At 32.1% G+C, this 26141-nt stretch overlaps 4 protein-coding genes across 5 annotated transcripts; 1 reads left to right on the top strand and 3 right to left on the bottom strand.

Annotated features, from left to right (window-relative positions):
- Positions 1-709: 709 nt before the first annotated feature.
- Positions 710-5813, bottom strand: LOC129913655 (zinc finger protein 652-B-like). Its single transcript, XM_055992432.1, has 4 exons — positions 5532-5813; positions 2610-3427; positions 2417-2551; positions 710-1054 (listed from the first exon to the last, which is right to left on the bottom strand). The coding sequence occupies exons 1-4, from the start codon at positions 5664-5666 to the stop codon at positions 811-813; spliced, it is 1332 nt and encodes a 443-aa protein (XP_055848407.1). The 5' UTR covers positions 5667-5813; the 3' UTR covers positions 710-810.
- A 5310-nt stretch (positions 5814-11123) lies between these two features.
- Positions 11124-12152, bottom strand: LOC129913654 (L-seryl-tRNA(Sec) kinase). The gene has a single exon (XM_055992431.1). It carries the CDS (start codon positions 12029-12031, stop codon positions 11219-11221), a length of 813 nt encoding a protein of 270 aa, XP_055848406.1. The 5' UTR covers positions 12032-12152; the 3' UTR covers positions 11124-11218.
- On the bottom strand, positions 12057-24941 carry LOC129913653 (uncharacterized). Of its 2 annotated transcripts, XM_055992429.1 has the most exons (4): positions 23750-24941; positions 23221-23686; positions 12395-12490; positions 12057-12332 (listed from the first exon to the last, which is right to left on the bottom strand). In XM_055992429.1, the coding sequence occupies exons 1-4, from the start codon at positions 24782-24784 to the stop codon at positions 12319-12321; spliced, it is 1611 nt and encodes a 536-aa protein (XP_055848404.1). In that variant the 5' UTR covers positions 24785-24941; the 3' UTR covers positions 12057-12318. The 2 variants fall into 2 exon arrangements, with proteins under 2 accessions (XP_055848404.1, XP_055848405.1); XM_055992430.1 differs by lacking the exons at positions 12057-12332; positions 12395-12490 and adding an exon at positions 19103-19231 and having other exon boundaries at positions 23750-24939.
- On the top strand, positions 13771-19303 carry LOC129913652 (WD repeat-containing protein 3). The gene is made up of 2 exons (XM_055992428.1): positions 13771-14035; positions 16471-19303. The coding sequence occupies exons 1-2, from the start codon at positions 13878-13880 to the stop codon at positions 19040-19042; spliced, it is 2730 nt and encodes a 909-aa protein (XP_055848403.1). The 5' UTR covers positions 13771-13877; the 3' UTR covers positions 19043-19303.
- Positions 24942-26141: the final 1200 nt, after the last annotated feature.

Below are 26141 nucleotides of genomic sequence, written 5' to 3'. Positions count from 1 at the left end.
ACGGACAAAAAAAAAAAAAACTTGTGTGTTGTCAGGTTTAAAAAGCTAAATTTCAGAATCCCAGGATCATCTTCAACCTGAATTGATCTATCACTGATGAGATAGATCTCCCTATCTTTTTGTAACTTCTGGCTTTCCGTTGAAGACATTACGGGCTGTACCGTCGATGTGCACTCATTCTACGTACTGTAGCCTTTTCAAACGTATGTGCCTATCGAATAGTCCAAGAAAGCTTTTATCCGAATGTAATAGTGTCCAGTTTTATAAATTAGAACTATATGGATCTATGTCATGTCTCGGCATTGCTACCAATTTTGTTCGCTTGTGCTAGATGACCATAGAAAATTCTTGCTACTCCGTCAAAGTCGGAAGCAAGTCAACCAAGGAAGCCCTGTACAAAAACTTTATCATCTCAGTCCTGCTGTGTGTTCGTGTTGGTAGACTGTTGTTGGTTAAATTTATGTCTTCATGTAAAGGCGTAGCTTAGCACAAACCTGATAGTCGTCTGAGACGATGATTTTCGCTTTGAAGTCTCCCAAAAGAATCTTAACTTCTTCTTTCGTGAATCGTTTATAGGTTTGGCGAAAAGCTGTAGAAGATCTGTTTGTGGTAGTCATCTTTATGCACATGCAGTTACTCCCAACGAGTTGGCATTGCCTAACCAGATTTCGCAATCTTTCACCCTTTTCCTCGCCAACAACAATATCAGTTCGTATATTAATTTTACTTTTTATTAATATTTTTTTATTTAGAAGAAGAAAAACAACATGAAACATATTTTACAAAAGAATAACGTTTACTGAACCAGGATTAAAACTCAAGTTTAAACTCTTCTGAACTTTTAGTTCTAGTACACTCCGCTACAGCGTCTTTATGAATTTGTGTTTCTTCATGCTGTTTCATATGATGTTGTAGTCGAAACTCTTTGTCACAGTATTCACAACGATAAAGCTTTTTATTTTCATGAATAAGCAAATGTTTGCGCAGTGAGCATGTGTAGGCAAAGGCTTTGGTGCAAATATTACAAACAAATGGTTTAGCCCCGCTGTGAACTCTGAAAAATAGAAACATGTTGTTTTTAACGTTTAAAAATTTTTAATCAACGTCAGGATGTATTTAGGGTTACGGTAAAGGGGATTATTTTCCCTTATAAAACATATTCACTTAAACTTAACTTAATAAGAAATTTAAATAAACAACATTTTTCGGAACAGTTTCGCTCTTCAGTAACTTTAAATCGCGAAGAACGGGGGTACAAGACAGAAATTCTACTTTCAGGTCATTCACTTGCCAAACAGTAAATAATCTCAAACGATGTGAACTAACCTTTCCCAATTAGTTATTCAAGGTTAAGGTGGCGCAAGAAGGATTTCAAGATCTTCAGCGGGAATTCTATTAAAATTATTTTTTTTTTCAATTTTATCCCAGAGTTCCACCAATGTAGTTTGGTTTGATTTATATAAGAAAAAAGGAATTCTTCGATTTGTAAAGGACTGAGGCGAAATCATTGGCCCTTAGTAATAGACCCGAATTTAGCGAAAGCTTGATTTAAACAAAAAATAAAACATGCATCTCACTTCCAAACTAAAAAAGTTTTGATTTTAAAATCGACTAAGTTATAGGTGAACATAGAAGTTAGATGTATGTTTTATTACCTACCATTATTTTTTTTTTTTTGTTAAAATTGAGTTTTGCTAAGTTTGGGTCTATTGCTACGGGCCATTGACTTCGCTGTCGAAATTGTTTTTTTTTTTTTTTTTTTAATGGACACGCAGTCAAGGGATTTTAGCTACCCTTATAATTTTTTAACATAGTGCGAACAGGGAAAAAATTTAGAAAGGATTAAGGAGGAGAAACCGATGAACATTGCTTTTGAATGCATTTTGATTATAATGTTGTCCGGCTAAAGAAAAAATACCTATATCTTACCATTCGTCCGACGTTAGGCTCCAGAGTGAACTGATGAGCATTCACGGCTTGGCAAGATTACGAGGAAATTTCTTCAGGGGAGGAAAGAAATTCGCTACTTCAAGGGAACATTTATGGTAAAAAAATCGATAGAAAAGGGAAAGGCATGAAACATTTCTTCGGTATTGGAGAGTGTGTATTGTTTCACAGATAGAAGACTTCCCTATAAATCTTAAGGGTTTTAAAGTAATCGGGGAGGTATTGACAAAAATCAACCTATGCCCGCTTCTTTGTCTGAACATCAAATGTGCAGAAAACGGCAGAATTGAAAGAGTTTATATCAAATCAATACAAAAGCAGTACTCTATTATATTACCAAGTAGATTTAGGTATTAGGCATACATGGTCAAGATAGCATTCGGTTAATTTGTTACTTGGGATAAAATGATAGAAGAAGACGTCACCTTAGACCCTTTCTGTAAAAAACAATTTCTTAACATCAACTTACTTTTCGTGAGCTTTTCTAGCGCTTGGTGTATAAAAACAACGAGTGCAGAAATTACATTTGAAAGGTTTCTGAGCCCCATGTGTTAAAACATGTCTGCGCAGTCCTTCAGAAACTGCAAACCGTTTTCCACAGATCCTGGAAAAGTTAATGTTGTTAAAATGAATAAAACAAATTAATTACAATTTATACTAACTCGCATGCGAATATTTTTTCCGGATTATGACGTCGCATATGCTCCATCAGTCTATGCCTTTGACTGTAGGTATTACCACAAATGTCACAGATAAAATCTTTTGAAACAGCCTTTTCCTCTGGCTCTTTTAACCGAAGTTTAAAAGTAGGTATAGCATTTAAATCATCTTCTTGCTTCCAGGACAAAAGTTCATATTGATTTGATGCTTTAATTTTATTAGCTATTTCTTCTCCATTGTAAGTTGGCTTAATATCATTTTCCAGTTCAACTTCAGTTGTACATATTATTTCAGCAATATCATTATCACTTGATTCTTCCTTGAAATCATCTTGATTGACCCTATCATTTTCGAAAGGAGCATCTTCGTCGTTTTCAATATCATTATCATCAATATTTCCATCTGAACCTGAAATACTTTGTATGTCTTCTTCATCGTTAGAGTCGTTATCATCGTCTTCGTCATCATTGACATTATCATCCATGTCGTCGTCGTTATCGTTATCAATGTCGTCATCATTGTCGTTGTATTCATCTAAATGAATTTGCTCAAAATGTACCTGTGACTTGTGTTTGGCCTGTGGAAGTGTGGGCGGTTTATTACCCCGAATAACTTTCAATGTTAATTCCTTGGATAATTTGAATTTACGGCCATCAGCTAATTCAACAATTATGTTGTCTTTATTCATTTTGTTGCAGTAAACGCTCAAAATCTGATCAGATCTACGTGCTCTTTTACGTAGATTAAATGCCATGTTTACTGAAATTTCACATTGTTTGCAAATGCATTGTGGTAATCCTGGTATTTCATCTTTTTCTGGCTAAAAATTAAAAGTTTTTTTTTTAATTTTATTTATTTTTAAAACCAAAAATGTAACTTGACGACAAAATCACTTATATGATCATATCGCTCATTTACTTGAATACTGTCATAACTCAAAAATCACGAGTTTTGAGCTTTTAATGCAGAAGTTATTGGAATAAAGTAATCTTAAATCCTGCAAAAAGTCCATTTCTTAACTTTAAAAGTTGACTGAGAAGGAGCACTAGTTTTTTTTTTTTTAAATGCAAACATACAAAAATAGATTGGTACTAAGTTCAAAACTTGTTTTCTGAAAACCCAGTTTTTTTAGTTATGAAAGTGTTCAAGTAAATGGGCGATATATTCTTCTTTTAAAAACAAATCTCACAACTGAGATAAAACAGACCTTTAATTTGTTACGTAATAGGTTTTTGCAACCATTATAAACCTCGCAGCCGTACAATAATAAGGGAAGTACTAGGGTCTTACATAACTTCAAGCGAATTTTATAAAGTAGATAACTGTTTATTGAATATAATTTCCTGAGTGTGGAGGTGATTCTTCTGATTAGGCTAAGCTTATTAATTGGGAGTGGGTCAAAATTCCGCTTTTTTCAAGAAAATTCTGTTTTTCAAAATTCTTCTTTTTTTCATCAAGACATCAAAGTTCTGCTTTTTAAAATTCTGCCAGCTGATATTTGAACAAAAAATTCTGCCAATGCTGTGTTTTTATATAGCATATGAATTGACTAAGGAAAAATATACCTCATTAACGTAATTCAACATTAGTAGGCACTTTAATGTTTAATGTTTTTTTTCGCAAATATTTTTGTTAAATGTATACACTGACTTTCTTTCAACTATCATCTATTATATACTAATTAGAAACGATGTTGTATGATACAAAATATCCCTTTTTTATTCAATTTTTTGAATATTCATTTTTATTTGATAAATTAATAAATTTTTAATTATTTTTCGAAAATATTTAGGGCCGGTTTGTTGAAACTCGATTATGTTTTAATCAACGATTTTTATATGGAATAATCCTTAATTAAAAGATAATCGACTGTGAACAAACTGGCCCTTAATATTAAAAACCTGTTCTTACTATTTTCAAATTTATTTATTTATCAAACATAAAATTAAGATGCATACAAAAAATAACATATTAAGTCGTCAAATAAGCGAGAAGATGATTTAACAGAATACTGCAAAAAATTAAAAATGGGTTTAGAATATGTAAAAAAGCGCGCGCTTTTTTAATTTTTTGCAGAATTTTGTTAAAACAGAATTATGAAAAGCAGAATTTTGAAAAACAGAATTTATTTTGAAACGCAGAATTTTGACCCCAAACCTTATTAATTGGCTGAGAACTCGAAGAGATTCCAAAAGCAATGGCTTTGGATTAACTAGCATTTAGTAGGTACCAATCAGTTTTCATTTGCCCAGTATAGCACCATATTAAAATCATTTCTCAGTTCCATCACACAATTATTATGATCGGATTTCTAAGAGTTAGAAGTAACGTCGTCAGCATTATATGAAAACAGAACTATGGTTAACTACTACAGGCAAATCATTCACAAACATTGTAAAGAGGATTGGGCCTAGAATGGATCCTTGGGGAACGCCCCGAAAAAAGAGGTAGAATCGACAAAGTTTTCAAGTTCATGGTTACTACCTGACTTCTGCCATTAAGAAAAGAAAATATGAGGTTACAAGCTGTTGACGAGAAACTGAAATGCTTTTTCGGTTTCAGGCATAGAAGATTATAGTCAACACTGTCAAATTCTTTGTTATTAAAATCAAGAAGTAGGATTCATACCATTTTCTCATCAGTGGCTTTTCTAATACTGTTCGTTAGATTAATAATAGAGGATGTCGTACTGTACTCCTAACGGAAGCCAGACTGGTTTTTAAACAAATAACAAACTATTTCATATCATACTGTTCTCCAAAATTTGATCTTTCATGATTCGTTCGCAAAACTTTGAGAGAATACTTATAGGGCTAAAGTCCGAGGACAAAAGCGGTTTATTGTTTTTTGGAACCGGGAATTTGTGGAATTAAATAAAGTTTTTGTTTAAGTCTGTCAAATAAAAATAAAAACACAAAACTTACCACATTCACTCCAGTTATTAAATTTAATTTAATATTTGGTGCTATATCTCCATCCCGAGGCTTGAAAATCGAACGACAAGAGGAACTTTTTCTTAAACAAATCCGACAAGCATCGGAGGTGATGTCGTATTTCATTTTTGTAAAATTCTTCTTTTTAGTATTTTTATTTAAACATTTACAAAAATTGTTTACAAAAACAGAATTGTTTAGAAATGTGATAAGCGAAGTCTACGGGGTTTGACGTTATTTCTAATCATAACCACAAAGTATTACAGATAGATGAGGGACTCTTCTGTCGGTAATGTAGATTACTTAAACAAAAGGAAGAAGCTCTGTGATGCGTTCTTTTATTCGACGATGTTAACTATTGTTAACAATAGTTAACTTTCATCGTTCCTAAATGAGAAAAAAGTTACAAAGTGTAACATCGTGACGTCACAACATCGTTCCTAAATCCAGTGTTGAAGTGTCAAATAGTTACATTTTGTTACTTTTTCCAACTCAGCTTCTGGACTTGAGTTTCAATGTTAATCTGTCAAACACAACTAAATGGGGAAGAGAGGGGATGATGTGAGAAGAGAATTTCTTGTTTGTTTCCATATTTGAAATTATTGAATGCATATTTTTGTTTCAATTTGCTTAGAATTCAATTAAAAAGAATTATTTCAGTACCAAATTATTTTTTTCTTGTTTATTCATTCATAAAATTAATCTCAAAAATTTTTCTTTTGACAGATCAACAAAATGTAACCTTTAGTCGTTCCTAAATCAAAGTTAACATTTTGTAACAAAATGTAACAAAAACAAATACAACGATTTTTTTGACATAACAACAATAGTTAACATTGTTTAATAAAAGAACGGACCACTGTGGTCCGTTCTTTTATTGAATATAGTTAACTATTGTTGTTATGTCAAAAAAATCGTTGTATTTGTTTTTGTTAGATTTTGTTAGAAAATTTCAACTTTGATTTAGGAACGACTAATGTTGCATTGTGTTGATCTGTCAAAAGAAAATTTTTGGAGAGTAATTTTATGAATGAATAAACAAGAAAGAATTAATTTGGTACTGAAATAATTCTTTTTAATTGAATTCTAAGCAAATTGAAACAAAAATATGCATTCAATAATTTCAAATATGGAAACAAACAAGAAATTCTCTTCTCACATCATCCCCTCTCTTCCTCATTTAGTTGTGTTTGACAGATTAACATTGAAACTCAAGTCCAGGAGCTGAGTTGGAAAAAGTAACAAAATGTAACTATTTGACACTTCAACATTGGATTTAGGAACGATGTTGTGACGTCACGATGTTACACTTTGTAACTTTTTTCTCATTTAGGAACGATGAAAGTTAACTATTGTTAACAATAGTTAACATCGTCGAATAAAAGAACGCACCACTGTTCAATGACATTCTCGCCCTAATCTCTATAACAATTAAATAATTAATAAAAGAATAACTAACATTAGGTGTGTTTTTTATTGCCACCGGTCTTAACTGGATAAAAAAAACGCAGTCGGGGCTAAGCAATTTACATGTTAAATGCAACAACACTTTAGCCCCTTGGCCTTAGCTGTTAAGCCCGGAGAATTCTCTGGGCTTAACTTTTTCAACAGATTTAAATCTGTGCTACCAAATAAACTTGTTCGTAAATTGTTTAGAATTTGTTTAAAAACATCAAAACTGATGTTTTGGAGGACAATTATTATTTTAAATATTTATTTAATAGTTAGTTGAACTTTTTTTTTTTTAAACACACAAGAAACCTTAAAAGCGAAAAATATGACAACTTTATATTTTTTTGTGTCAGCTGATTTCGGAACATTTAGTATGCAGTGCTGCCAATTTTTCTCGCTAAGCCCCGAGGCGTTTTTTTTAACCAGTTAAGCCCGGTGGTAATAAAAAACACACCTATTAGGTGTGTTTTTTATTACAACCGGTCTTAACTAGACAAAAAAAAACGCAGTCTGGGCTAAGCAATTTACATGTTAAATACAACAACACCTTAGCCCCTTGGGCTTAGTTGTTTAGCCCGGAGATTTCTCTGCGCTTAACTTTAGAGTTTTAAATCTGTGCTACCAAACTAATTTTTACATAAATTGTTTAGAATTTGTTTATAAACGAGAAAACTGAAGTTTGGAATTACAAAATGAATTAAAATAGTTTTGCTAGCATAAATTTTTGTATCTCTTTGTAAAACATACATGAAAAATACAAGAAAAGGACGAAAGCGAAAAATATGACAACTCTAAATTTTTGTTGTGTCTGCTGGTTTTCGGAACATTCAATATACAGTGCTGCCAAGATTTCAGGTCAAGCCCCGAGGCGTTTTTTTTGTCCAGTTAAGACCGGTGGTAATAAAAAACACACCTATTATTATTATTGAATGTTCCAAAAACAGCAGACTCAAGAAAAATTTAGAGTTGTCATATTTTTCGCTTTCGGGTTTTTCTTGTATTTTTCATGTATGGTTTACAAAGAGATACAAAAAATGTATGCCAGGAAAACTAGTTAAATACATTTTGTCATTCCAAACGTCATTTTTACGTTTGTTCACAAATTCTAAACAATCTATGAAAAAATTAGTTTGGTAGCACAGATTCAAAACTGTTCAAAAAGTTAAGCATAGAGAAATCTCCGGGCTAAACAACTAAGCTCAAGAGCAAGAGGCTAAGGTGTTGTTGTATTTAACATGTAAATTGCTTAGCCCCGACATCGTTTTTTTTTTTGTCCAGTTAAGCCCGGTGGTAATAAAAAATACCCCTAATGTCACCTAAAATTCAGATAATTTTTTGCGTTCAACGTCAAAAAAAATTTCAGATTTTTTTACAGTTCTAAACAGAAAACAGAAGAGTACTTGTTCTTTTTGAAAATATATTTTTATTATGCTCAAGCCCCAAATTGGGTGTAGATTTTATGGGCTGAATTTCAAAGTAAAACATTTTTACCGTTTTTTAGAGTTCGAGGACCGTTTTAAAGGCTTGGCCACACCGAAGGGTACATGCGGTAGCGGTACGGGTAATTGTATTGTATTTAGTACAAATATCGTTACCGCTATACCGCATACCCTCCGGTGTGGCCAAGCCTTTAAGCTACATTTTGTGCTTTGAAAATTGTATGCGTGAATCTTGATAAAAATCTATGTCGTTTTCTATTGACGAATCTCAAAATGAGAATTGTGAATCTGACAGCTGAAAGGGGGGGTGAAGAGGGGAAATAGTGGTAAAATCTCAGATTTCATGATCTATTTGCGTCCTGAGATTCAAAAAAATGACAAAAAAATGAATCTGAGATTCAAGAATCTGATTCTGGATTTTTATCAAGATTCACGCATACAAACACACGCACTTTCACACACACTCCTCTGTTTGACATTTGTCTGAACATTTGTTGTTGTTTTATTTTTTTTATACGCACAGATTTCGCACACAATTACAAAACTAGATTTCATATTCTATTTGCAGTGGAAAATCTCAGAATTTTACACAAAAATCTCAGAAGTCAATAGAAAACGACACTAGATTCAGATTTTTGATTCTCAGATTCATTTTTTTGTCATTTTTTTGAATCTCAAGACGCAAATAGATCATGAAATCTGAGATTCTTTCACTATTTCCCCTCTTCACCCCCTCTGCAGTGGAAAATCTGAAATTTTTACACAAAAATCTCAAAAGCAAATAGAAAACGACATAATTTCTCTGTTCATAATAAATTTAGAAATTTTTGTATGGTCTTAATTTTTAGAAAAAATGTTATTCTTTGTAACAAAGTTTGAAAAATTTTGATATCGTTTTTGGTTGCTCAGATATAAATTTTAAATACTGTTAATTTTTTCTTGCCCATCATTATAACAAGCCCAAAAAAAAAGTGCCAATACTTTTGACCGGACCTGCCTATTACTAGATTAACATACTGCTGCAGGCAGAAAAGTAAAGGGGATAGATACAATACGTACAATCCATACGTATGAAGGAGAGGCATTGATGAAGACGAATTTTGCATTTTCATCTACTCTCTCTATCCAACATCTGTGGTTCTTAAATACTGTGTCTCCTTTCAATGCTGATCTGGAAATGCAGACGTATGTGAAACCTGCATATCTTTATGTATTTTGACGTACCTACTGAATCCGAATCTGAAGTCAGCTTTGCCCAAACACCCTCAAAATTTTGTTAAAATTGCAAAAAATCATGAAAATTAGGGGTTTTTGCAATAAATTTAAATTTCTTTCTCGAGTAAAAAAACCATAACTTCCACAATTTCTAACTGATTTTAATGAAAAAAAGCTTATTTGATTCAGCATAAATAGAACAGTAAAACTGTTTTCTAAACACAAAATGTAGCTTAAAACGGTCTCCGAACTCTAAAAAACGGTAAAAAAATGTTGTACTTTGAGATTCATCCCATAAAATCTACACCCAATTTGGTGCTTGAGTATAATAAAAAAAATATTTTCAAAAAGAACAAGAACTGTAAAAAATTGACTGAAATTGACCGAAAAACGACTGAGTAAAAAATCGTTGAAATTTGAAAACATTGAAAAACGGTCTTTTGACAATAACTTGAAATTTTGAGGGTCTATGAAAAATTTCAAGTGTCGAAATATGATGTACTCAGTAATACTGCCCATAATCTCGTAAACGCCCTAACTACATTTTTCTTACTTTTGAGTTATAGAGGGAAACACTAAGGTCCATTTTCTTCACTCGGAGTTGAATATAACTTGAGAATTTTTAATATAAAAATTCTCAAGTTTTGTTCAACTCCGAGTGAAGAAAATGGACCTTAATCTAATATCGCAATTTGCATGTAAAAATGAAAAAAAATCAAAAGTACATTTTGAATTTTCTGACTTATTTGAAGACCTAGGCTAAAAAAAATAAAGGAGGATAAATCAGAGACAATGCCCTAACTAAAATATGCAAAAAAATCAAAATCGAAAACTTTGTAGTTAGGGCCTTTACGAAATTATGGGCAGAATACCTACAACCTCTGGTAGGTCACTTCCAAAGTATAATTGACATGATTTTTATTTTGTAACACAGTGTTATCGATTTAAAAAAATTTCTGAACTAGAATTACATAATGTAGGCTATCCCAAAGTAATGGTTAAAACGAAATTATGCTGAAAGATCAATTTAAGGGCTCTCAGAATTTGATAATTTGTTCATACCAAATCCTTACTTATTAAATTATATGCAGTATAATAAGATATAACAATTTAAAAAAACCGCTACTTTGAGGATATTTTTTGCTTCCCCTATATTTTATTTTCGTTTTTCGAAAAGCCTTTTACTTTAACATTAGTTAATAGTTATTAAAACATTTTTTTATTTCTTACGCCATTTATCTACAAATTAATTAACAGATAAAACTCAATTTCTAACTTTTATTTCAGAGCAGAACCGTGAAAAACATTTATATGGCTTGATACTAGTTTGTAATATTTTAAAAACTTGTTCTATTATTGTAGGTTTCTAAAAGGTACACAAGATTTCAATGCTGAACTTAGAACGAAATATAACTTAGAACAAAAATAACGATTTGAATTCTGCGGAGTAATGCATCTATTTTTATTTGTATTTTAAAAAAAACCATTCAAGTTTTCAAATTCCTCTAGAAAACTTTTTCCATCATTGATCATCATTTTTGTTCTCATATTTTTAAAAGAACAAAAACATTGTCACAAATTGAAACTCTCGCATATGCTTTGAACATTCAAAGATGGATCGAATTCATTCCTTTTTTGCATTTCTAACAAAATATGTTTTCTTTTTTTATTCAAAATTGCAGCATTTTCGCTGATATTTCCTTTTGAATTTTGCAATATCTCTTTTATACGTTTTCTAAGACCTATATCTACTTCATGAATCAAATATGCTTCCATTGTGGGGTTGTTGTTAGGTTTGGGTATACTTTTCAAAGGATTAAGAAAACAAGTTTTCAAAAACGAACTAAATTGTGCAAAATCTTCAGAATTATAATTAACAATCAAAGTATATCTCTCCCATTGGTTCTTCTCTGAAGGGCTTTCTAAACGCTCATTCATTCTTTCAATTAAAAAAGACGGTAACGCATTTTTACCTCGAGAAGCGTTCCTGGCTAAGGCACAGTCCAGATCAACTGGAAAATACACTTGACCAAAAGACAAATTACTGGATTTGCAGACTTTATAAAATTCATATCTCATCCCAGCATAATAATTGTTATCATCAACTAAGATTACAGATAACTTTGGACAATTCATATTGGAGTCATCCTTTTCCTCTTGATTCTTCATTTTCAATTCGTCTATAATCTGCTCGATTTTTTTTATAACTTTTGTACGTTCATCTTTAAAAGATGCTTCACTGCTTTCCGGATGATATTTGAACAATTCATCATAGCAAATGTGTATGAAATTATATTCTAATGAACTTTTTAGAATGTTTTTGCAAAATGTTGTTTTCCCAGCCCCTGGAAGCCCAATCAAAGCCAATAAACAAATATTAACCATGATAAAATATACAAAAGACTATAACTTAAAAAAAAAACTTAAATTCTTAATAAATAATTGGACAAAATAAAATGCTTAACTAAACAGCCTCGTTCATAAGATTGCCTTTGGTATTATCAGTTATTAGACTTTCAATTGAAATTGGTGAAACAGCTGCAGCTTCAGCTTGCTGCTTGGCAGCCGCAGCTTCCAACTCTTGATTTCGTCGTGTATTGATATCGCTTTGTACTTCAACATAAACGCTCATCATAGATTGATTAAAGCGAGCAAATTTTGTTACACATTTGTCAACACATTCTGTCTGAAATGTTTAATAGAATATTTATTTAGCAATCTAATTTTATTTTATTTAATATAAATAACCTCGTTGATACCAAGATTTCTTGTAAAAAAATTGTCCACACAACTTGTGAAACACAATTCGGTTACTCGGTTGTATAAGAGAAGGAAATCTTTGAACTGAAAGTGGAAATGAATTTAATTGTGGATTTTATATAATTAAAGAATAATTAATTACATTTCTGACTTGTGTGTCCATTGAATAAGAATTAGTTAGAAAATATGAGATAAAACTGTGTTTTTTGTGAAATTATTAATTTTCTAGATCAACACGGCAAGCACAAGTTGATAAAAAGTGACGTTTCTATTTGTTCCACAATCCAAAAGTGGATCTTGTTTTGGTCTTTTTTTAAATGAACGAATGCAGGGTGACATTTGATTTGGTATCGCTCAGTTCTGTGCCAATCGTTTTTTTTTTTTTTTATAATTTATTGGAGATTTGCAAAGTCTAGTACCTATGCAGATCGAGTTATATTTTAATTCGTATACGAAATCTCCAAAACATCGGTAAAACGTGGGTACTTTTTTTGAGACTATTGAGGTGAAAAGATAAATTTTCAGGTTTCAAAAATTTATTCTACGCTCTACGCAGCTGAAGCGAAACGAAAAATGTTTAAGTCTCAAAAGTCAACATGTTAACGAAAAAATACCATCGAGTGGGTTTTAAGTGAAAGAAAAATAATAAAAATACAATTACAAAATTCAAGAAAAAACATCAGAAAATAAGTTTTAAAACAAAAACAAGAAAAAATAATTTTCGTTCAAGATTTCACTGTGCTATTTTGTATGGAAAATTTCGTTTCGCTTCAGCTGATTACAAGGTTTAAACGATAAAATTTTGACAGAGCGCTTGTTCCTATGTCTAATACACTGTAACGCCATATTCATTGATAGGAGGCGCTCGGCACGCTTATCCACTTTCAACGATTGAGGCGGGCCTTAAAGAAAACACACAAATACGTGCGTTTTCTTTGGTGCTAGCCATCATCCATCAAACTAAAAATAAAATGAACCAGGAGCTTATAGAGTTTGGGCCATATTCATAGTTGTTGTTTAATTTAAACTGGACTTTAGCCAATGCAATTCAAATGGGATAAACGCGAGTTTTTCTTAAAAGCAGACTGTTTAAGCTATGAATACGCCCCATTACGAACCATTAGCAAAACAGCGGAAACTAGCGCCCCTTATAAAAGCTTCACGTTGGGAATTGCACAAGCTCTCCATATTGTATATTCTTTCAGGTTGTCAAAAATTTATCCTCAGCTAAATATTTAACCCAAATCACACAAAAAAAAATTTAAAAAAAAACTATAATTCCCTGAACGCACTCATAAATTACTTTTTTTTCAAATCATGCAAGCAAAACTCTATCACCTCAATAACACCCCTGTTCATCCAAAACGCACGTTGTTTACAAATGTCAAAATAAATTTTTTTGTCTTGTAATTTTTTTTTTAAATAAATGCATTAAAACTGAGTATTTTGAAAATAAAAGTTATTAAAAAACATGGGTCTCACTAAGCAATATTTAGCTTATAAACTCGATACAACTTTTAATATTATTGCCAGTGGTCGACCAAATATAAACTTTCTTGTCTATAATAATATAGAAGGCAGATATGTTGTAGTTGGTGGTGCAGAAAATGCCCTCGTTTGGGATTTAAGGTTTGTATTTTTTTTCTAATTTTTTTATTAGCCCGATAAAATTAAACATTCAACCCAGAAATAAATCGCATTGAGCTGAAACTTAATATCTTCTAAACTATATGGTAGCTACGAAAAAGCACATCTTAATCTTTTTTATGGAAAACATCATAGGGGCAATTCCATGAAAAAGTGGACACGAATTTTGATCTAAGTATGCAGACTTTTTTACTTTTTCCAATAGCAAATTCAGTAAAACCCGGATAAGTACCTCACCTTGAATGCCCCGTTTTGATAGGCACTAAAGCGGGTTAAGTACTTACAAGAACCCGCTTAAGTGCTCATAGGCACTTATCTCTTTATTTATTCAATAATAAAAAATAACATGTTTGATAACTAAAAAAATAACCTTCACAAACAAAATTTACTTTGAAAGTTTAAAATAGCTAACAAGTTAGTTTTTACCTTTAGTAAAATTTTTGAATTATAGCAAACGAAGTTTTTCTTATTGTTGAAACTTGTTTCAAATGTGTACTTAAAAGAAATTTCTGTAAGTAAATTCAATTATAAGTATTTGAAATAGCAGGTAATTAAGCGGGGAAAGTAGTTAAGCGAAAGGTACTTAAGAGATGAGTTATACAGGGTGTCCCAAAAGTAATGGATCAAACGAAATATGCAGATAGGCCAACTTTAGGGCTCTCAGAATTTGGTAACTTGTTCATCAAAAATCCTTACGGTTTTCAATTTAATGCAGTTTTTGTGAATCATCGAAAAATCTCGACTTTGCAACAGTATTTTGCTTCCTACGGTCATAATTGATTTTTGTTTTTTACAACTCTTTCACTTAAACATTGCCTAATAATAAGAAATAATTATTTAATCAAAATATTTTTTATTTCATACGCCATTTTGCTGCAAATTATGTAACAGTTCCATGTTTTATAAAAACTCAATTTCTTACTTTTATTTGAGAGGAACATCCCGAAAAAAAATTGTATGGTGTGATCCTGGTTTATTATTTTAAAAACTTGCCGTGTTATTGCACTTTTCAAAAATGTATAAAAATTTCCAAAGTTCAAATTAGAACGAAAGATATTACAATTTTAATGCAAAAAACAGGGGTTTTCAGAGCAAAATAACAAACAAAAATCGAGGCTTTTATTCAAAAAGAAAAAACAAACAACAGTCGAGGAAATGTGTTTATTTTTCTTTGTTATTTTTCTCTGAAAAGGCCTGTTTTGTTGCATTAAAATTGTAATATCTTTTGTTCTAACATCAAGTTTGGAAACTTTTATACATTTTTGAAAAGTGCAATAACACGGCAAGTTTTTAAAATAATTAACCTGTGTCACACCATACAAATTTTTTGCAGTGTGTTGCTCTGAAAAAAAATTAAGTAATTGAGTTTTTATAAAACATGGAACTGTTAATTAATTTGCAGCAAAATGGCGTATGAAATAAAAAATATTTTGATTAAATAATTATTTATTATTATTAGGCAATGTTTAAGTGAAAGAATTGTAAAAAACAAAAATCAATTATGACCGGAGGAAGCAAAATACTGTTGCAAAGTCGAGATTTTTCGATAATTCACAAAAACTGCATTAAATTGAAAACCGTAAGGATTTGGGATGAACAAGTTACTAAATTCTGAGAGCCCTAAAGTTGGCCTATCAGCATATTTCGTTTGATCCATTACTTTTGGGACACCCTGTATATGCAAAAATCCTTAAAATTTTGGTTCTAAAAAAACAAAGGTACTTATGCTGGGTTTACTGTATATACAAACGGCGACTCTTTATGCAAGTTGCAAGAAAAGATTCTTTGTTCTTCTTTTTTCTCGGCGCTGTTATGATGTCGAGGCTCGAGGGTATCATAACTATCCCACGTATCTGCTTCATACTAGTGATCCGCCTGTGGGGTTCGCAGGGTTGACCTCAGAAATCGGCGGCAAGCCTCCCGGTTTTGTATTGTTCCATTTCTGAGGCCAACTGAATGCTGATGTTTTTGCGTGAGAAAAAGCGTTTTTAAATAGAAGAGCACATTGTCTTCAAGTTTTTTAAAAAAAGCTTTTCGATAGGACTCACGGTTTAAGAGTTATATGCAAAAAAAACGTTATTTTCGACATTTGACACATTTAAAAAAAAGTGTCATAACATTTTTTTTCGGAAATTACAAAATCTGCAAGTAAACCATATACTTTTTTTGATATCTTCCTCCGTTTTAAAGTTATATACATATAAAAAACCTACATTTTCGACATTAAACCTTGAATAACTTTTTATGCACACATGGGACTTTTGAGAACTTTGGACATTTTACTTAATCGAAAATTCAATGCTATGTACCAATTTTCAGCTCTATGCGAATTATTTCTGGGTTTGCACTTTTGTATGTTTAATTTGCCTTGACTTTATAATAGAAATGAACATTTAAAAAAAGTTGTCTTATTATAGGTTAGGAGAAAAAGTCTTTTCTCTAAAACGTGACAAACAAGAAGTCACTGCCATCCGTGCCAGTCCTGATCGTATTCACATTTCCGTTGGCTACTCTGACGGTGTGGTTGAAATTTTCGACATTGCTACTGGCTCATCGGTATGTTCTTTATCTCTTCACAAAACAGCCGTGACCATATTGCGTTACGATGCAATGGGTATTCGTTTGGTATCCGGCGGCTTGGACACTGAACTTGTTGTTTGTGATATTGTCACTCAAACTGGAAAACAACGATTAATCGGACACAGCGGTCCCATTACTGACGCACATTTCTTCGAAAGATTCGGAGTTGACGATGTTGTAGTGTCAAGTTCCAAAGACACTCACATCAAATTCTGGAATCTTGAAACACAAACTTGCTTTAAAACGATCGTTGACAATCGCACCGAAATCTGGGCTCTGGCTTTTGTGAAAGATCTCATGATTGCTGGAACTGGTGAGAGTTCTATGAATATTTATAGAATTAAAAGCCGAGATACTTCAGCTACAGAAGTGCATTCGGCTGTTGAAGGACTCAGTTTGGATGATGAAGATACAATTAGTCCAATTAATGTGACTAATTGTGGTGCAATTCAAAAATCCGGACGTGGAAGAACGGTTAATCTTATTGCTGATCCAACTGAGAGGGTAATAAGTTGTCATGGAACTGATGATGTCATTGAGAGTTTCTATATTTGCTCTCAGGAGGAAGCAAAATCACGTTTGGCTAAACGATTGAAGAAATCCGCTAAATCTGGATCTGAAGCAACTGATTCTTCAAAGGAATTAAGTCTTTCCGATGAAATTAAACGTCTTTCTAATATAAAAGTAAAGAATAAGATTAAATCTATCGACATTTTGATGGGAATTAATAATGAATTAAGAATCATAACGAACCTTAACAACAACAGCTTGAAAATGTTTTCGTTAAATGTTATGGAAAAACAGAGCGAAGCGAAACTCTTACGTTCTATTACCCAAAGTGGTCATCAATCGGAGGTGAGAACAGTTTGTTTCAGTTCAGATAATCTTGCTATTGCATCTGGCGGAGGAGAATCCATGAAACTCTGGAATAGAGATTCAACCCAATGTTTAAGAACAGTTCCTACAGGATACATTCTAAGTTCGTGTTTTGTACCTGGTGATCGGTATGTTCTCCTTGGCCTTAAATCAGGAGTTCTGTTGATAGTTGATATTGGTACTGGTGAAATTGTTGAAGAGATTCCGGCTCATGAGAATGAACTCTGGTCGATTTGCTTGCTTCCTGATATGAAAGGATGTGTAACGGGAAGCAGTGATACGACTGTAAAAAGTTGGTCATTCGAACTAATTGACAATACGAATACCGAAGATGGAGTGACTAGACCAAAAGTCTTATCACTGTTACACGTGAACACTTTGAAACTCGAAGAGACGGTTTTGTGCGTTAAAGTTAGTCCTAATATGAAATTCTTGGCCGTTGGCTTGTTGGATTCTACAGTCAAAATATTTTTCTTGGATAGTTTCAAGTTTTATCTGTCTCTGTATGGACATAAACTTCCAGTGCTTTGCATGGATATATCATACGACTCGACTATAATTGTCACTGGGTCGGCAGATCGAAATATCAAGCTTTGGGGTTTGGATTTTGGTGATTGTCATCGTTCGTTGTTTGCGCATGATGATTCTGTAATGGCAGTTCAATTTGTACCTAAAACGCATATGTTTTTTACTTGTGGCAAAGATGGTAAGATCAAACAATGGGATGGAGATTCATTTGAAAGAATTATTACGCTTCCGGGTCATGTGGGGGAGGCGTATAGTTTAGCTGTTAGTCCGAATGGACGATATGTTGTTAGCTGTGGTTCTGATCGCACACTTCGAATGTACGAACGGACCGATGAGCCAATAGTTTTACAAGATGTTCAGGAAGAGGAACGTGAAGAAATCGAGAATCGAACGTTAGCAACGGGGGAGGATAATTCTGTTCCTATCTTACCTGGATTGAAGCTTCCATCTCGTAAGACGGTAGGTGCAGAAAAGGGAGCCGAAAGTATTCTGGAATGTTTAGAAATCCTAAGAGAATTTGAATCTGATGAAGCACCAGAATTGCATCCTCTGATGATAGCCTTTGATGCAAAGACATCGGATGACTTTCTTCTTGCTACCTTACAAAGAATAAGAGCATTTGATATGGAAGAAGCTCTTGTACTTTTGCCATTTTCGAGTGTTTGTGAAATTCTCCAGCGAGTTCCAAAATTAGCCAACTATCGTAAAGATCAAACTGAGATCATATGCAAAGTAGTACTGTTTCTCTTTAGAATCCATCAAAAGCCAATTACGAGTAATCAAACTCTTTTGCCAGTAATTGGAACGATAATCAAATGTTTGCAACAATTGACGGTTGAATGTCGTGATATGGTGGGTATGAACTATTATGGATTGCAGTTGCTGCAACATGATATTGAAGAGCGAGAAGGTGTAGAGCTGTTCCGTGATGCTACACAGTCGAAGAAACAGAGGGATAAAAGGAGGAAGTTTGTGGCTAAGAGGACACACATTCAAATGGTTTAGAAAAACGATGTGTGTGTAAATGAATTTGTTTTTTTTTTTTGTTAATGATAAAATAAAGACTTATTTTATTTTTAAATACGGTTTAAGCAAGTTTTATTGAACTAAAAAAAATGAATTTTTGAAATCAACTACAAACGGCTGCTTTTGGGTACTGCGTTGTTGGCATTGATTTTTTGGTATAACAGCAACCTGAAAAAGAAATGTATGTATGTATAATTATGTAATTTTTATAAATAAAAAAATGTATGGATGTATTTTAAATTTTGTCAATACATGTAAACTAAAGTTAAATGATTAAAATTATAACGGGCACTAACTCTTTTTGTGACTCATAACACCCTACAAATTTATTTAAAAAAAAATATATGGGACCAATTGCAGATTTTATTGTCTCTTTTTGTATGAAAACTCTTTATTCTTGCTCTCTTGCAAATGCAGCGTTTTTAGCAAATTTGTGAAAATTTAGATTCTTATTTTCAATCTAAAAAAAAACATAATTGATGAATTTCAATAGGATACCACTACTATTACTTTCCTATATTTTTCCAATAAACCCACATTTTCTCTTCACTTAAAAAAAAACACCCTTTTACATGAAAAAAATGTATAGACTTATTTTATTCGTAATTCACATGGCAAAGAGTTTCACATGAACAAGATTTTACCCGGAAAAATTTAATTTCACTATTCCCCTATTGTGAGTTCCGGGCGAAAAGTTGTTCACGTTTGGACATCTCTCCGTATTTTCAACTTTTTTTTAGGCAATATGCGAGATTGTCGAAAGCTCTCCTCTCACTTAAATTTTGGTGCCGAACAAGAAACTAGTTTAACGGAAAATGTAAATTCCCTTCGGGAGAAACTCACGATACTTTTTAAATTCCGGGCAAACAAAAATATTGCGGTTGGAAAACATTCCACGTGATACTCACGATAGGTCTGAACATTTTTAATAAATATCGTAAGGGTTCCTTTTAAACCATTAATTTTATCGAACTTATCGCGGATTTTCCTTATATAAAAAAATAGACTGCTTAGATTCTTCGTTTCTGTTATAAATGAAACATTTCTGCCAATTTTGATTGGGGTACCATTTTTGTCCCAGTTTTTGTGGTACAAATTCTGAGTTTCACTCAAGATAATTTTGTATATTCTTAATTCTTACAACAAACGAAATTTTTTCATGAGATTTATGGCGTTTTCGATTGGCTCCCCGGAAGCGTCCGGAATCATTCAGAAGCCTTCTGAAAGTGTTTTATTCGCACAAAACTGACAGACAGAACGCTTCTCAGAAGAGAAATTCTCTTCTCGATTTAAAATCGGAATTCACTCAAAAAGCACTAACACATGAATATTTGAAAGTCAAATTAGGCCCATTTGCTGAAACGAGTCTTAAATATTTATGTGAAACATAAACCCTTAAGTTCTATATTACGGTTTGCACGAACTTCAAACTGTGTCATAAATTCCTCTAAGTTTAACATAACTAAGGGGGAAGAAATAGTAGAACTTAAGCTGTTATGTTCTACCTAGGCACTTTTATTTTATGAAAAAAGCAAGAATGTCGCTCAAAAATTGATGTCGGTAGTACAAAGGACATGAATTATTATCAATTTAATAAAAATAAACTTACATTCATTAACTTAAACCATCCACAGATGGTACAATTTACACCACAGTTTTTTGTATGAGGCACTATTTTGCTGTCATATTTCATTGACTAATTTTGACACACCAGCACATTTACACACACACACGAATAATTTTTGTTTAACCAATTAACACTTATTTTTGGCTCAAATATACTTTTTTACACTTTTATTCCGCAAGATAAAGACACAAACTTGAAAATTTAACGATATTGTTGTATATTAATTGCTAAATTGCTCAAAATCTATTTAAATTATTTGACGTTTCTATTGATTTGACTTTTGAATTTGAAGTTCTCAGCGATTTATATCATGAAAGTAAATCATTGCTAGGTTAAACATAAATATTTTTTAGCAACTTAGAATAAACTAAGTAAAACACAAGAGTTATGTTCGACCTAGCTAAGATGAGAATTTATGACTAGTATGAGCAAATGGGCCTTAATCACTCAATCAATGTTTTTTTTTATTTTTCGAAATAAATTATTGTTTTCCGAAATAAATTTTTTAATTAATTTTCTTATTTACTTAAAATATTTTGGAAGCCAGCTTCACCATTGATTTCTTGAGCATTAACGTTTTTGAACAATTTTAATGATTTTTTTTGAAAGAAAAATAAATTAATATGAATTATTTGACATTTGAAATTTCAAAGAAAAACACACAAACACAAAAAAAAAATGAATTGAGTGAAAGTGATTTAAACTGTTTTATTGGATTTCAGAATGAGTGAATCCTTGAGTGATTCCAATCGAAAACGACATTAATGTCGTTTTCGATTGGTTTCACTCAAGGATTAACTCATTCTGAAATCCAATGAAACAGTTTGAATTGCTTCCACTCAATTTTGAAATTTTATATCTGTATTGGTGAATAATCAAATAAAAAATTTTTGCCATTCTCCTGTAAAATTTCAAATGTCAAATATAAATTAATTTTTTTTTTCTTTCAAACGAAATATTATAAAATAATTTTCAAAAATGGTAATATTTAACAAATTAACGGGATAGTTGGTCTGCAAAATATTTTAAATAAGTATATAATGCGTTTATTTGTTTGAAAATAAATTAAAAAAACCAATTTCAGAAACTAATTTCTAAAATTTTGAATTAAAAACTAAAAAAAACTGATTGAGTGATTGTGTTGACTTTTAAATATCCATGTATTAGTGCTTCTTGAGTGGATTCTGAATTTGAATCGAGAAGAGAATTTATCTCCTGAGAAGCTTTCTAGCTGTCATTTTCGTGCGAATAAAACACTTCCAGAAGACTTCTGAACGCTTCCGAACGATTCCGGACGGCCAATCGAAAACACCATAAAAAACTAGCAAAATTTATGTCGGCTGCTTTGTTTTGTTCTCACACAAAACTCAACCTATCAAAAAACAACCTTTTCTATTTTTCAATTTTCTCAAAAACTAGACGGCATAGGAACATAATGGTTTTCAGCTTTTGATTAGAAATCATTTTAGGCAGTTTATTTTACTAGAAAATTTCGTATTGAAATCCACAGTCCTTACAAAAATTGTATCAAATTTTCCCAAATTTTGACTTTGAAATCGATTATTTCAAAAACTATTGATTGAAATAACTTGATTTAAAAATTAAAATAAAGTGTGATATACTGGCTTTTGAAAAAGATATCATTCATAATTGTAGGTATTGGCGTCATTTTTGAATAATTTTTTTTTTATTTTGAGTTATTTTTTTAGAAAATTGCCCCTCCCTCCTAAACGGGGGGACATAGACCCCCCCTCCAGTAAAATGCTTGTATTTGACTCCTCTACAAGAATCCGTTACTAACTTTCACCGCCTTAGTTATCGTACTATCAACAAAAACACCTTAAAAGCATGTGTCATGTGATGAAATTCCACAAACTATTTTTTCAATATATTTTCGACCTAGCTATACGCTTGTCCGCGAAAAAACACTCTTCCACACAATTTTTTTTGTTTGCTGATTTTAATTTATTTGCTGATTTTATGTACCTTCTATTTTACCTGTACCATAACTCCACTTTCATATTCCAAAAGAAAATATTAAAAAAGAAAATATTTCTAAATTTCTCAATAAACCCAAAATATAGTTATTCTTTAGGAAAAAGAATTTGATAAAATTTGAAAGCTTTATATTTTTGATCAATTTTTGTAATCATTTTTATGTGATACGTTTTTTTGTTCTTGGAAATTAATTGCAGAGAAAATTAATGATGGCTAATTTTTTTATTTGAAAATTATGCTTTTGATCTTTTTTAAGGTGGTATTATTTCAATAATTGGTCAGCGATATAATTTTTTTACACACGAAAAAAATTACTCATACGCCATAGTGATCAAAAAATGAAACCTTAAAATTTATAAAAAAAACGTAACAAAGGCATAGACGTGCCTTTTATTAAATTAAGCGACATTTTCGAAATGGCTTTGCAAATGCCGCAAAAAAGGTTTATGCAAATTATTTGTGAGACGTCATCGCTGCGTCTCACAATTAATTTATTTTCAATGACCACCCAAATATTAATATTTTTACTCACCACAGTTTCCTTTTCGCAAAAATTTCCCAGGTGCTCCATAGCTAAGTTTTTGAATTGTGCAACTCTGAATCGGTGCAGTCGGACGAACACACGACGATTGCCTTGCCCATGGCAGTACCTCCTTAGGAGGTATTGCAACAGGCATATAGCTCAGCTTGTATGTTGTACATTTTGCCATTGGACCATCGTTTTTACACAACCCAGGTCTTGGTAAAATAGGGCCACTTTTAACGGAAATTTTTTGTGGCAAATATGATAATTTGTTAATGGTGCATTTTTCCATCGGACAACTAGGTGTAGACATGGATGTCGGTGGAATAATAAGACCACGTCGACAATTTGGTTTTGGAACAAAGTCATGCTTTTGAGTTGTAATATCTTGAATTGGAGCATTTGACTTGCAAACATTTCCTCTTGGTCGAATAGGTTTAGCACGTTCGGAGCAATTCTGTGGTTGGTACGATAACTGAAAAAAAAAAATTATTATAAACTCTTCTGGAAAAATAGTTCTATTTTATAATTCACTTACTTTATAAACCGTACACTTTTCCATTCCTCCAGAAGGTATCTGTATTCCAGGTCTGGGCATAATTGGATCTGGTTTAGTCCCGCATGATTTCAAATAACTCAACTTATAAACTGTGTTTTTATCAGGCATTTCTGAACCGAATATTTGTATACCTTGTGCCGGAGCAAGTCCTGGAATTCTTTGAACATTGCAATTTGGAATAAAACTTAGTTTGTATGTAGTACAAAGTGAACCACTACGAGGTGGTTCGATACGAATTCTCTTGGCCCAAGGCATATCTTCTTTTGCAGGCAAAGGAACTGGCAAGTAACTCAATTTCTGAACTGTACAGCGCTCACCCGGAGCGTCTGGTCGAATATAACTCCCTCTCTGAATCATAGGTTTTGGTGGAGGATTGTTACAAATGTCGTATGGCATGTAGGATAGTTTGTTAACAGTGCATTTTTCTAATGGTGCACAGAATTTTAAAATTCCATCGGCAACCCTTAAAGGCTCTCTCTTACTATAACATTTTGGAACAAAGTCGTGTTTTTGGCTCGTCATATCATAAAACGGTCCATCAAATCGTTGGGTATTTGATTTGGGTAATATAGGATGGGCACGTTTTGCCTCACAATGGGGTTGAAATGAAAGCTTTTGAACGGTGTTTCCATCCATTCGACCTTGAAATGGTTTGATACTATCTTGAACTTGAATTGGGACAGCTCGTTGGTAGCCTTGGTTTCCAACATATGAGCACTTATAAATAGTATTTGTTTCAATTGGTTGAGTTGGTCGAACATAACTGACTTGGGGCTTGCACATAGGTTGGCGTGGTGGCTGTTCATAACAACAATCCATATCACATGAACAGTCACAAGTTTTTGCTGTATCTTGATGACATGGTTCAAAAGACGTTGGTACATCACAAGGCATTATAGGGCAATTTCGTGGAGAGCAGGCAGTATTAACTGGATCCTGGAAATAGTCACCGTGGTGTGTTTCGCCCATCACATTTTCTTCCGGAACTTCGTACATAATTTGTTGATCACACATGATATTTTAATTTATATAAAAAAAAGAATGTTTTGGTGCAACGAAATAAAAACTCAATTTGGTCCAGAGCACAAAAATGAAAAGAAAAACAAAAATTAACAAAAAAAAAAAATGTGTTTTTAGGGCCAGAAGTTTATTTTCTTGAATAAAAATTTTAAACCTTAATTTCAAAGGCTTAAAATTCAAAGCATATCGGATTTTAATTTAAAAGTAAAAACAGTATTTTTCCACCAACCAATTATTTAATCTAGAAAACTTTCATACAGAACTTCCACTTACATAATTTGGAATTGAACGTGACTTATCTGTTAGTTTTGTAACTAAATGCTAAAATTTCTGCCTTTGTGGAAATCGTTCAAAAAAAAAACTCAAATCGCAAAAATTTTTTGCGATTTGCCATGAAACCCAAACGAACATAAGATTTTTTTCTCACTATTTAGACCCCAAGGAACATTTCTGCATCAAAACATATGGAGTGCAAGACACTTCGAGTAGTGTCGCGTTCAAACGACCCGTGGTCTGTCGGTTTCTATCTCGAGCTATATCCTAAACCACTGAAGCGATTTGAAATAAGTTCAAAAAAAATTTTGGATAAAAAAAAGTTTTTTTTAAACGGCTTGTTTTTATGTGTCGATATATATTATCTTTTTAAAGGCTTATTTAATTTCTATTTTTTTTTAATTTGTATTAAAAAAAAAAAACAGTAAAAAAAAACTCTAAACTGTGTTAAAAAATTCTAAAAATTCTTTGTTACACAGAAATTAAGTGGAATACTTCGTTTGAAGGTCAAAACCTTTTAAAGCGATGTTTTTGGAACTTTAAACCAAATTTTATATTATTTTTTAAGTCTTTTAATTTTAAATTTCTATTATGAAATTTTAAATAGCTTTAATATTCCAAGCAACTTTTAACATAAGAGCATACGTGCATAAGAACATACGTGCGACAGTCGTGGGTTTTATTAACTAGGAGTCCGTTTTAGCTATTCAGAAACCGGTTTAAACTTATGAATTTGAAATCAATAAAATAATGGATCGTATCGTGAACCTCTTGTTTCCTTAGAAATATTTGTTTCTATCATAAAAAAAAAATTAAAGATTATTTCATTATGTTCAGTACTCGCTTTTTACAAAAACGTGGCTAGAAATTTACATTATCAAATAGAATAACCGAAAATTTCAAAATCATATCAATTTTATTGAAATGCGGTTACAAAAGGTCATGTTTCTTCTAAAAATCAAGCCATTTTTCAGTTAGGTTTTCATTGGACAGAGTAGACATAATTTTGTCCATCGTAATATTAAATTTAATTATTATCGCAAGTCCGACTTGCATATATGTATGTTTGTATTACTGC

Source organism: Episyrphus balteatus, chromosome 3, assembly GCF_945859705.1.
Source record: "Episyrphus balteatus chromosome 3, idEpiBalt1.1, whole genome shotgun sequence".
Classification (NCBI taxonomy): Eukaryota; Metazoa; Arthropoda; class Insecta; order Diptera; family Syrphidae; genus Episyrphus; species Episyrphus balteatus.
This window is presented reverse-complemented; position numbering and strand designations above follow the sequence as displayed.

What these genes read in the sequence shown, in the direction of transcription:
- LOC129913655 (XM_055992432.1), bottom strand. Translation starts at nt 5,666, where the DNA reads ATGAAATACGACATCACCTCCGATGCTTGTCGGATTTGTTTAAGAAAA. An exon ending in TAATAACTGGAGTGAATGTG is followed by an intron (nt 3,428 to 5,531) that starts GTAAGTTTTGTG and finishes TTTAATTTTTAG; the next exon opens with CCAGAAAAAGATGAAATACC. An exon ending in GAAAAAATATTCGCATGCGA is followed by an intron (nt 2,552 to 2,609) that starts GTTAGTATAAAT and finishes TAACTTTTCCAG; the next exon opens with GATCTGTGGAAAACGGTTTG.
- LOC129913653 (XM_055992429.1), bottom strand. Translation starts at nt 24,784, where the DNA reads ATGTGTGATCAACAAATTATGTACGAAGTTCCGGAAGAAAATGTGATG. An exon ending in AAAAGTGTACGGTTTATAAA is followed by an intron (nt 23,687 to 23,749) that starts GTAAGTGAATTA and finishes TTTTTTTTTCAG; the next exon opens with TTATCGTACCAACCACAGAA. An exon ending in TTTGCGAAAAGGAAACTGTG is followed by an intron (nt 12,491 to 23,220) that starts GTGAGTAAAAAT and finishes TTCCACTTTCAG; the next exon opens with TTCAAAGATTTCCTTCTCTT.
- LOC129913654 (XM_055992431.1), bottom strand. Translation starts at nt 12,031, where the DNA reads ATGGTTAATATTTGTTTATTGGCTTTGATTGGGCTTCCAGGGGCTGGG.
- LOC129913652 (XM_055992428.1), top strand. Translation starts at nt 13,878, where the DNA reads ATGGGTCTCACTAAGCAATATTTAGCTTATAAACTCGATACAACTTTT. An exon ending in GCCCTCGTTTGGGATTTAAG is followed by an intron (nt 14,036 to 16,470) that starts GTTTGTATTTTT and finishes GTCTTATTATAG; the next exon opens with GTTAGGAGAAAAAGTCTTTT.